Genomic DNA, 12080 nt, shown 5'->3' on the forward strand with positions numbered 1-12080 from the left:
GTTGTTGATGACGTTGCACGAGAGTTTCCTGCGGTTGTTGAGCTTGTTGTCGGTGACGTGGAACCAGAGCTTCCTGTGGTTTGTGAGTTTGTTGTCGTTGACGTTGCACGAGAGTTTCCTGCGGTTGTTGAGCTTGTTGTCGGTGACGTGGAACCAGAGCTTCCTGCGGTTGTTGAGCTTGTTGTCGGTGACGTGGAACTAGAGCTTTGTGCGGTTGTTGAGCTTGTTGTCGGTGACGTGGAACCAGAGCTTCCTGCGGTTGTTGAGCTTGTTGTCGGTGACGTGGAACCAGAGCTACCTGCGGTTGTTGAGCTTGTTGTCGGTGACGTGGAACCAGAGCTTCCTGCGGTTGTTGAGCTTGTTGTCGGTGACGTGGAAGTAGAGCTTCCTGTGGTTGTTGAGCTTGTTGTTGATGACGTGGAACCAGAGTTTCCTGGGATTGGCGAATTGGTGGTTGATGGTTTCCACTGGAGGGAAATATCTGCGTTTGTTGGATAAAGAATGTTGATAAATTAACCATTTTGAACTCTGCATTGGCAATAACCTATATTATAGTCATTGTGAAATGTATTATTATATTGCTCTCAATTGTATCCAACTGTTTGCTGTCCCACAGCCTATTTGTCGCCTTGCTCTTCTACGATTGTCGCCTTCCTATGTTATAGAAAAAAGTGATGCACATTGAATAGCGCAGTCTCAGACATTGGTCCGTCTCTTTTTCCTTTACACATCTCCCTCTTCTTTGATGACGAATGGACACAACGAAAGAGCTGATTGGAGAGATTCTGGGATTGAAGTCAAAACCTCAGTGGTGGAGGGTGCACAGCTGATCATCCAGATGGTCAGTCAATATCTTCATTGAAGAAAACACCAATGAAGACCTTCCTTGAAAAGCTTTAGAAAACACATTAAAATTCTTCCATTACCTTATTTTTCTGCCATCAGCACACCACGTCTTCTTCATCACGATATGTTCTTCGTCTTCTTCACAAAGCACATTTTACAAACCCGTTTTCAACGGAAGTGCCTTGTCTGTTATCCTCCATTTCCTACAGCACAACATTTCTCGGTGCCTTCAACAACAATTCTTTCCACCTATCCCATGATCTTCATATCAGAATATTAAATATGGGTATCTTGAGAACTCCAGTTTGTAGAGGTTGTCTGCACTCAACAATCAATTCCCCTTCAAATTATTTCAGTGTCAAACCTCTCTATGTCAGTATCCACCCCCACATCTCCTACAAACCTGCATCCTTAAAACCCCACTCTCCGGTGGAACCTTCCATGTGGTCTCCATATGGTCCCCCTCTTTCTGCATCACTCCAATTCATAATGTCTCCCGCTTTCTGCACCCCTCCTCTCCAAGCTTCCTCCTTACCTTCTCCATCAATGATTTCTCCCCAACCCACATCCTCAATGCTAAATTCTCCCTTCTGGACTTGCTTATGACTAACTTCCCCGCAAATGTCTCCTGCTCTTCCTATGCTCCAATTGGTTCATCTGATCATGTGCTTGTGAGAGTCAACATCTCTCTGGCTATTCTCAGAGAGCAGTCTCAGTGTCGGCGAGTCTGACAGTTCACTCAGCCAGATTGGCAGGGACTGCAAGCAGCCATCTCACTTCAGGACTGGTTTTCCCATATCTACTGCCCCTGATGTTAACTCAGCCTTGGAAATTCTTCCACAGAATCCTGCTCTCTCATGCACAGACCTATCCCATCTCGTCTTTAGTTATCCTGTAGCGGTATCTTTTTGCCTTTTGTATGCAGTATGCAATATGCAAATGTACTGTATTGCATGTCGAGTTTCCTGATCTGGTTGCAGCCGGAAGTGACGAGCAGGTGAGGGACATTTGCTCGGGTTGGAAAGTAAAGCATTGACACGGATCCCACAAGTCTCGGGAGTCTTTCTCTTGTACGCTAAAATGTTGACTCTGACAATGGATGCACAAGGAGGTACAAACGACCAACCATTCGCCGGGAACAACCAAGCAGCCGTGCTTTTCCAGTCGCTCAAGCAGGTCCATCTGTGGCAGTGGTTTCGTTAAAACTGCCGCCATTCTGGCCTAAGGACTCGAAGCTGTGGTTTACACAGGTTGAAGCACAATTCAACACCTGTAGCGCTACACCTGTCTCACATCCGTGCTCGCATATTTTGGTTGTCGTCTCCTTACAATTGAGGATTTAAGAGATCAAAGACCTACACAACCACTGCACCAGCTCTGGCAAATAAAATACATTTACTTCTTCATGCAGTTGGATGAATCAAATTGGCGCCCCTTTATATGAACTTTTTGAGAGCATTACTTGGTTCCTCCTCAGAACACAAGGGTAGTACAGCATGCACACTGAGGAAGATATTTTTAAGACGGTATGTAATAGATGAATGAAGAATTCAATGTCCATAAACTTTTGTCAGAAGAAGAATCACAAATTTTAATTCCTGAGGAGGACAACACTTTTGCTTACAAGGGAATACACAGCAAGGAACAATAACCTTTATCAAACCAAGAAGAGCATACTACAATTCACGAAAGCACATTGCAAGATTCACAAAAAGTCCCAAGTGAAAATCCTGGTACAGTAGAGATGTACATCAAAGGAAACATAATAAGGATACACCAAATAACAGTAGCATGCATAGTATACAGTCAACATAGTGTAGACAAACCAAGTAAAATCCTAAGTACAACATTCACAACATAAGTGAAATCCTAAGTACAACAAACCAACATTTACAAACCCAGTGAAAATCCTAATCTTTTGGATGTCAGTCCTGACCTTTATACTCGTTGAAAGTGGAGAGGGAGGAGTGAAGAAAGGGGAGGAGAGCAGTAGGATTGGTTTGGGCAAAGTGTAGGTGGGAGGGATGAGGGCAATGGGGATTGGTCGAATGAAATATTGGGGTGGGTGGGAGCAAAGATCGAGGGATACAATGTGATTGGTCGGAATGAAATATTGGGATGGGAGGACTCCCCGCCGAGAGCAGGTCTGCATTTCCAATCCTTTAATGAGGCTTCTGCCAGGCCTTGCGGAGAATTCTGAAGGTATTTTCATTGACCATCTTCAAATGTGAAGCATTTGAGAGAAATAAGTGGATATATCTTTACTCATGTTTACTTACCTTATACTATGTCAATGTAAACTACAAAAACTTTATATATTTACTGACTAAACTTTTAAATATAATCTTAGAAACAAGCATATCAAATTCATCTTTGTCAACCGCAAAACTCATTTTAACATTATGAAGTCGAATATAATATAACATTACATTACAAAACCTATATATATTTTGCAGTGTAAGAAAAGTAAACATATATATTTTGCAGTGTAAGAAAAGTAATCATATATATATATATATATATATATATATCTATCCTATCTATCTATCTATCTATCTCTCTATCTATCTATCTATCTATCTATCTATCTATCTATATATATATATATATATATATATATATATAACAAAAGATTTACTGAGAAAGTCTTGGGCCAGAGATAGCTACCCAGACGGAGTAAACCTACATGCAATTGTATGAATTACAGGTATATTATCTCCGAACCGTTGTTCAGTTTAGTTTTGTTTTAAAACTCAATACTGCACGCAATTTTTTTTTTTTATAGTTCTATGCACAAATTTTCAAAACTTAGTTATAACATCAAATTGCAGATGGATACGTGAACTACCATCCCCCAGAAGTCACGTAGGCAAAAGTGGGAGGGGATACACCTTGCAAATATTTACATATAATGTATTAAAACAATGGTAGTTTCAGACCTCGAACTGAGACGATTTGTCATAACGAACACTTGTTTACCAAGTGTCTTGGCAAGCAAGTAATTCGTTTCACCAAACAATGGACAGTTCTGAATACTAATTTACTCCTCTCAGACATTGTGACGCCAGCTGTCAGCCGTACCAAGAAAAAAACATCTTTACTTATGAAACTCATGGAACTTCAGTGAGACATACTAAATCCAACATTACATTATTTCAAAAAAACATCCCATCTGTATATTACCCTTAGTCATAAATTATTTTACCATGAAGAAGAGATCTACCAATTTCCTTTAATGAAAGCAAATTTGGTCAGAGTGCCAGCGATAATTAATCTACACAAAATTCGGTCACGAGGTGTGCAGGTCCCAAACATGATTTTTACAGGTTGTAGCTCATAAAAATTACTCGATACATTTACACTCCCACAACACGATATTTTTGAATGCCCTTTATTTTGTATTGTTTGGCATTTTCTATGAGCTATAGTCATTCCACCTCCGTGGTCGCATATTTTGGTTGTCGTCTCCTTACAATTGAGGATTTAAGAGATCAAAGACCTACACAGCCACTGCACCAGCTCTGGCAAATAAAATACATTTACTTCTTCATGTAGTTGTATGAATCAAATCGGCGCCCCTTTATATGAACGTTTTTAGAGCATTACTTGGTTCCTCCTCAGAACACAAGGGTAGTCCAGCATGCACACTATATTTTTGAATGCCCTTTATTTTGTATTGTTTGGCATTTTCTATGAGCTATGGAATGTCCCTTCTTTTCTATACTTTGCCGTATGGCACATGCCCTTATATAAAGGGCCTTTTCTATGCCCCTGGCATTTTACGCAAGAATAATAGTAGTGGGTCATAATAGCAGCGTGTGCAGTTAACAATGGTGTTTTTGTTCAGAATGTGCACGCAAGGTGAGACTATGCGTTTTTCCACAGTTCCGTTCTAGTCAGGTTTTGTGATTAAAATCTTATCAGACATTTGACTCACCCTCAAACTTTATCAGGATGACCATATCTCTGCGCCTGATGAACTGTCGCCTATGAAGATGAGCATGAGGCAAGAATGTATTGAATACATAACCTGGTCCACGGAAGTAGGTGCTACCGTTATTATACACTTTAGAACCAATTCTGTCTGGTCGATCCCACAGGAAAACGGTAGAACCTGCAGGAAGAAACGCACAATATTTATCAGTGAATGAGTGCATTTAAGATGTATCCAATGGGAAAATGATTATGGCAGTGGATTAGGCAATAAGGAGATCAATGGGAGTGTGCAGGAGGAGTATGCAAAGAGGAAGCATATACAAACCATTTCGAGATATTCGGAGATCTGGGTCTGTTGTGATGCTGCCAGTACTAGACATACGGAGTCGTACATCACTGTGCTGGTCCATCACAGACGCCGTGATCTGAAAAGAAAGCAAAATCTGCATCTACACCATCACAATGAATATCAGGAAATACAATGTCATCCTTCCTGCCTCTCCAAAAACAAAACAAAAGTATTTCCAACATCAGCACTGCAGTTATAGCATCCCAAAGGTATGTATGTACCTGCTTCCAGGGACAAGGCCACTGCAGTTCTTCATCTTGATCTCCACTTGTCAAATGAACAACCAAGTAAATCCTTTGACCGTTTTGTGACGTTATATTGGGATACATACTGAGCTGGAAAGAGTACCCCTCGGTGCTGTTAAAGCGTGGGCTATAGATTGGTGATCCTGCTGGAGTTTCGTCCAAAATGGTGGTGAAGTCCGGAATGGGCCAAATATGTGGAAAGCAGGATACTTCTGTTAATGTGAGGTCATCCACTGCCCAGCCCCCTGTCTCTGCCGAGACTCCAGCCACTGCACGCAATGCCAGCCGGAAAGGACTACTCTCAGACAGGGATACTTGTGTGAGTGTCCACCGATTAGTATTTGTGGCTGGAATGCTGGAGACCACTTTAAACTGTGAGGAATTGGAGGAATTACTTATAGCAATGTGGAGCTGGTCATCAGGACCGCCTCTGTGCTGGTAATAGATCTGCAGGCATTGTTGGGCCCTTTGGGGCCGCAGCACACGAGTCTCAATTACTGCCACGTCGCCTGGACTTGCTGCAGTGTTTTTGAACAACAAGAATGGACCTCCATCTGTAGACAGAAAAAGGTGATATCTGAGATTCAAAACCATTAAAACTGTTGATCATCTACGGATTATACGGCCTTTGAAATTGGGCTGTTCTGCAGCCAACTTTTCAATCAGCTTTGTTGTTTTGAGATTTGGTCAAATTTTGTTCAATGTAACATTTTAAAAGCAGGATGACTGCAGTACCACATGTAAAACTAATAATGAAAAAATAAAATTTCAGCTGAAGAGGATAACAGGTATAAACTCACCATCGACTTCACTAAAGAAAAGATCTTCAGGGGTTCCAGGGACCCAATGCCAGTCAGCATCATCAGCCGCAATCTGCACCATGCCACAGATGGCGAGATCATCAAAAGTGCATCGGTCCAACAACGCCACCGATGAAGCTACGGCCAAAAGGGTGGTATCCGGTCAATGGGAGAGTGTATAATTAGGATGACAAAATAATGAAACAAATAAGATGAAATTAAACAGCTAAGTTATTTGCTTCTTGGGGAATAAACGTGATATATTAAACAGATGAAGACTTATGAAATAGATTGACTGCAACAAAGGGCAGCTTTTTTTGGATACTTGCATAGTAGTGGCTCGTTTTTCTAGACTAGTTTTGCACACCGATTCCAAATCTCTTTTTGGTTTTCCTCGAGCACAAGAAAGAATTCTTTAGTTTTTGTGATGAGACCGATAGCCTTTCAGATTTGATTGGTCTCATCACGAAAACTTATACGTGCTAGAGGAAAACTAAAAAGAAGTACAGCTACATTCAAATGCCAAAAGGTGCATGAGATATTGCCCAGATGAGAAAGAAAATATATAAGTGATTAATAACGAAAAAAATAAAATAATTATAATCGTAAAATAATTAATTTATGAATCAATTGGCGAATAGCAGACCGAAACCACCACCGTTTCATCCTAATCTACATTTTTGAAAATTCATTGAATAATTAATCGATTAATTAGAAGACAACCTTTAGAGGCCATTTTCCCCGCAGAGCAGGGTTTGGCCTTTTTTGGGCACCGTGGTCCCATTTTTGAAGTGATGTTTTATGGCCGGATGCCCTTCCTGCTGCCAACCCTGTTAGTCGCCTCTTGCGACACAGGGAATTACCAGTGAACTGGTACTCAATTTGCCAACCTCAGAAGGATGATGGGCTGAGTCAACCCCCTGGTGTTGAATCAGCGATCGACCGGGATTCGAACCCAGGACCCTAGGATCCAAAGCCGGCACCCTAACCGCAAAGCCAACACCAGGCTCAATTTAATCAATTAATTGATCGATCAAAAGGTGAAAATTGCCGTTTTTGCCAAAGCACTTGCTCACCATTGTGCCAAAAAGGTAGCTTACTAGCTCAAAGGATGGCTGAGATATCGCCCGGAAGAAAAAAATAAAATAAGAAAATAACCAAACGGAGTGAAAACTGAGCACTCCCTTTCGGCGCGTGTCATCGTTGGGCCCCCATCGGTGCCCGGCGCCTGAATATGGAATAGGAAAGGAGCGGTGTGCAGCGGATTAAAAAGTTTAGAATCTGTGCCCCAAGAGCTATATCTAACCCACCTATAATTATATCTGATGAACACGACTTGTTGGCCACAGTGTTATCACCACAGATGAACACGACTTGTTGGCCACAGTGTTATCGGTATTTATCAGTGTTTTAAAAGGGCAGAACATTCAAAAGTGCTGTTCTTAAAGAGCAGTTAAAATAACACAATCATTTTTCAACGAACACGACTTAGAAATTGATATCATAAAATAAGAAGAGAGAATCAATGCAACGACTTGGACAAATTGAGAAGAAAGAGAACAGGCCAAGAGCTGGCAAAGATTTCCAGCAGGATTTAGTGTGAGGATCATATGAACATTCAGGGTTTTCTATAACTCACTGCAGTTGTACATTCGGTTGAGCTGTACGCGGTCCAGTTCGCTGATATCCAGTCTCTGCCCAATTAATTCCATGAACATTGGGTTCCTGGTTATTATTGTGTCGAGACCTGTTTTTTTGTGGAATGCGCTTGACCTGTAGTGCATCACGGATAAGTAGTCGTACGGCACGTTCAGTGAGTCGGATTCCTGAAGGGTGTTCTTTTGAAAATTATGCCCTCTCCCTGTGCGGGGGAAAAAAAAAAAGAAAACATTATTTTCAGAAGCCATGTCAGACCAGATCAGGTTGTGTCGGGTTCCAACTTTTTGTTTTTCAAAGCCTCTGAATGGCAAAATGAACGAACAACATCAAGGAGACTTGGAATGGATTGAAGATTTCAGAAGAAGTAAAGATGAGTCCTTCAGAACCACACGTTAGAACTTGTAACACCACGGTTGTTAATATTCCATAACGTCTGTACTTCAATTCTAAAAAAATTCTAAACTTGTCATTTACAGAAAGCAAACGTCATTGAGGGTATTTCCATATCATGGGATTTCCATGATCGGGATGGCACAGGAAGTATGCATGCTTATTGGAATCTACCCCCTCATAAAATAAAAATAACCACCTTTAGAGGCCATTTTTCCCTGCAAGCTGGGGTTGGCCTTTTTCGGGAACCGTGGTTGTTGTTGTTTTTTTGGTCCCCTTTTTGAAGCAATGTTTTACGGCCGGATGCCCTTCCTGACGCCAACCCTTTTTGCCGCCTTTAACGACAAGCAGGGAATTACCAGTGAACTGGTACTCAATTAGCCGACCTCGGAGGGATGACAGGCTGAGTCAACCCCCCTGCCGTTAATTCAGCGATTGACCGGGATTCGATCCCAGGATCCTAGGATCTTAAGCCGGCACCCTAACCGCTAGCCCAATCTACCCCCTCGTACTTCTGTGATATTTCACGGAGGCTTGATCTCAAACTTTAAAGCTTTATTCAGGTGAGTGTGGTCCAGTGTAGTTCTGAAGGGTTCAAATGAAATAAATAGAGATAGATGTGTGAGATAGCTAGCTAGTTGGTAGTGAGCTTCCTCCTTGACAGACCGTAAAGAATTAGAGGGAAAGACTGATATATGGCTGTTTGGTGGTTGTTCAGGTAACAGAAGAGGTGCTCATCTATTTCGCAGGTGTGCCAGTATGGTAGAATTCCATACATGCCCTTCCCTTCCATCCCATTACTCGTATCTCCTCAAGCTTCTTTCTCTTCTCTCCCAAGCTACTATTACACCGCACTACCTCGCTCTGGTTCCCTCCTTCTTGTGTTTCCTTTATTCATTTTATTTTCTTAATTTCACTATACAGGCAGAAGAAAACCTAAAACTATACATCAATGAATCTACCATATAAAACACAATGTCAGTTTGTGTGTTTATGTGTTTGTACAGATGTCTATCCCCCTTCCTATGGGTGGGATTTAAAGGTCGATCTTTCAACACGAATGTGTGTTCACTATGGTTTATTTTGATGATCAAACAAACTCGGAAAAACATTTTCCATAAAAGAGTAATTTTGTCTCTTCTTTTGGAAATGTAGACGGTGGCTTGCAAAACACAAAAGCGGTGTACTGAAGCGTTTTTTTATATTTTTTAAATAATAGTCAATGCAATTTCAGATACATTCAAAGTACACCGCCCGATGCCAAATAAATAAATAACATATCCTCGGTGCCCGGCGATACCGCCTTGCAGCGCATAGAGATGGTATTGGGAGGGAGAGGTGTACAATAATTGAATGATTGATTGTGTAATTAAAATAAATCTTATAATAAAAGGCAGTGTCCGTCCATCTGTCCCTCCGTCTGTCCATCTGTCTCCTTCATTACTCCAATACCCGATATGGTGGTGTACCAATATGGCGGCCCACCATCTTGGTCAGCCCACTGCACCTCGCTGGGTTCTTAAGCCGCCATTTTGTTTTGGCCAAATCAAACGTGCCTTGTCTAGGAAACACAATCGATTATCATTACATAATTGAAGCATATCATCAAAATCTGGATTCGGATACTAGTACCCGACTGCAAAGCCGCAATGAGCCGGCGAAACCAAACCCTCTTGCCACTATTTTACCCATCACTATGGCATCAGTAGGTTAGGTAGTTGGTAGTAGGTAGGTGCAGTAGATACCTTACCTAGTTAAAAATGACACCATTTGCATTCTGGATGAGATTAAAATTTATAAAATTTCCTTGATTAATTCGGTGAATTCCGTCAACTTCGGATATTTCCAGCCGTGAAAAACTATCCCCTACAGCCGCGGGATTTCTAAAAAATAATTATTCGTCAATTTTAGAATATTTGACGTCGTTTTCAGCCTCTGAAACGCAGTAATAAGCTTTTTTGAAATATTTTTTCAAATGCTCGAATCTCATTGGTTCCGGTGTTTGGTGACTATTTTCGTTGAAGACAACCAGGGCCCATGCGGGCCCGGGGAACGAGGTTGGTCTTAAAGTATTTTAATTACAAATTAGAGGTGCATAAGATTGTGAATAAAAAAAAGATGGGTGAAACAAACTCCTATTGAACTTTTTCGCAATTTTTTATGCAGGAGGAAAGGGGAGGGGGGAAGGGAGGGGGTAGGGTGAGGGGTAGGGTGGAGGGGGAAGGGAAGGATGGAGGGGGGGAGGGGAAGGGGGGAGGGTGAGGGGGTGGAGAGGGGGGAAAGGGAGGGGAGAAGGGGAGGGGGTAGGGTGGAGGGGGCAGGGAAGGGGAGGGGGGAGGGGGAAGGGGAGGGGAGGGGAATGGAGAGGGGGGAGGGGAATGGAGAGGGGGGGAGGGAAAGAGAGGGGGGAGGGGAGGAGGGGGGGAAGGGGTAGGAGTAGGGGGGAGGGGAAAGGGAGGGGGAGAAGGGGAGGGGGAGAAGGGGTGGAGGGGGAGGGGAGGACGGAGGGGGCACCGCCTCAGATTCTGTGCATAATATTCCTCGCTGAAATGCGCTGAGGTAAAAATATGGTAAAAAATATATAATGAAATAATTTTTTTTTAGGTCGGCCATGTTCTTCCCAGGCTCAATGGCCATGTCTATGCCAAATATCAAGCACGTGAGCCTCTCCGTTTAGGAGTCTATCGGTAACATTACACACATACACACACACACACAAACTGTGTTTTATATATACAGACTTGGCATTTAATATGGAATTTTGTTTCTTCTTGACTTGGGTTTACTTTCTTAACTCAGTATATGAATCTGGTGAGTTTCTTTTACACTTTGGTGATTTATTTGTTAAAAGAACCATGTCACTGATTGTCTGTCGCAGCAAGAAGTCAACAACAGGATTATATCACAGGTGGCGTAGCAAAATGTACGGACAGGTGCATTTGATGATTGGCTTCACAGTTGGGTATACAAGGGTTGTTGCGTTCTGTATTAGTGGAAAACAACTGCTGCACGTCTCCAAAAGTTATTGCCGCTTCCTCTGGAGATGGTCCGTCAACTTGACAATGCTGTTTGTCATGGAGTGGTGGCTTTACGAAATTACGGCATGAAACAGCGTACTATTGCTCGGCAGTATGGCATCACTCAAGGTCAGGTGTCAAAGATCCTGAAACGAAATGCTCAGAGGGGTGTCCCTACTCCAATACCGAGGCAAGGACGTCCCCGCAGAACCACAAGGAGGGATGATTGCCAGCTGCACCGGTTAGTCCGCAATGGCCGTACCAGGTCAGCTAATCGGCTTAGGGCTGAGTGGCAGCAACTGACAAATGTGCCTGTATCCAGAAGGGTAGTCAACCAACGACTGGTTCAAGCAGGGTATCGTGCCAGGCATCCCCTGAGAAAGCCACGCCTGACCAGACAACGCCAGCGCCGATTGCATTGGGCCAGAGAGCACCGTCAATGGCAGCCAGGACACTGGAATCACGTGATCTTCAGTGACGAGTCTAGATTTCTGGTCTATGGTCAAGATGGTCGTGTCTGAGTGTGCAGACAAGTGCATGAAGCCTACAACAAAGATTGTATAGTGCCAAGAGTCCAAGCTGGAGGTGGTGGGGTGACCGTTTGGGCTGCTTTTCATGCAGGGGGCAAAACTGACCTGGTTGTTCTGAATGGAAACCTGAACCAGTTCAAGTACAGGGCCATTCTGGAAGAAACATTGCTTCCATTTGCTCGTGCAGCCTTTCGAGGAAACTTTGTCTTCCAAGATGACAATGCACGGCCTCATCGTGCTTGCATGATCCAACACTTTCTTTCTGACCATGGTGTAGAGCATATGGAGTGGCCTGCCATGTCCCCGGA

The 12080-nt window shown here is 42.8% G+C and overlaps 1 protein-coding gene across 1 annotated transcript in view; it reads right to left on the reverse strand.

The window, feature by feature from the left end:
- Positions 1–494: 494 nt before the first annotated feature.
- LOC144894325 (meprin A subunit beta-like) overlaps positions 495–12080 on the reverse strand; it is a 32778-nt gene continuing 21192 nt past the window's right edge. The window contains exons 8-13 of the mRNA XM_078786963.1: positions 7816–8037; positions 6177–6314; positions 5353–5930; positions 5108–5207; positions 4784–4960; positions 495–3065 (exon numbers count right to left, since the gene is read on the reverse strand). Coding sequence (XP_078643089.1) covers positions 3055–3065; positions 4784–4960; positions 5108–5207; positions 5353–5930; positions 6177–6314; positions 7816–8037 — 1226 coding nt within the window. The 3' untranslated portion in view covers positions 495–3054. The remainder of the gene's footprint in view (positions 3066–4783; positions 4961–5107; positions 5208–5352; positions 5931–6176; positions 6315–7815; positions 8038–12080) is intronic.

This window comes from Myxine glutinosa, chromosome 11 (genome assembly GCF_964187855.1).
Source record: "Myxine glutinosa chromosome 11, kmMyxGlut1.1, whole genome shotgun sequence".
NCBI classification, from domain to species: Eukaryota; Metazoa; Chordata; class Myxini; order Myxiniformes; family Myxinidae; genus Myxine; species Myxine glutinosa.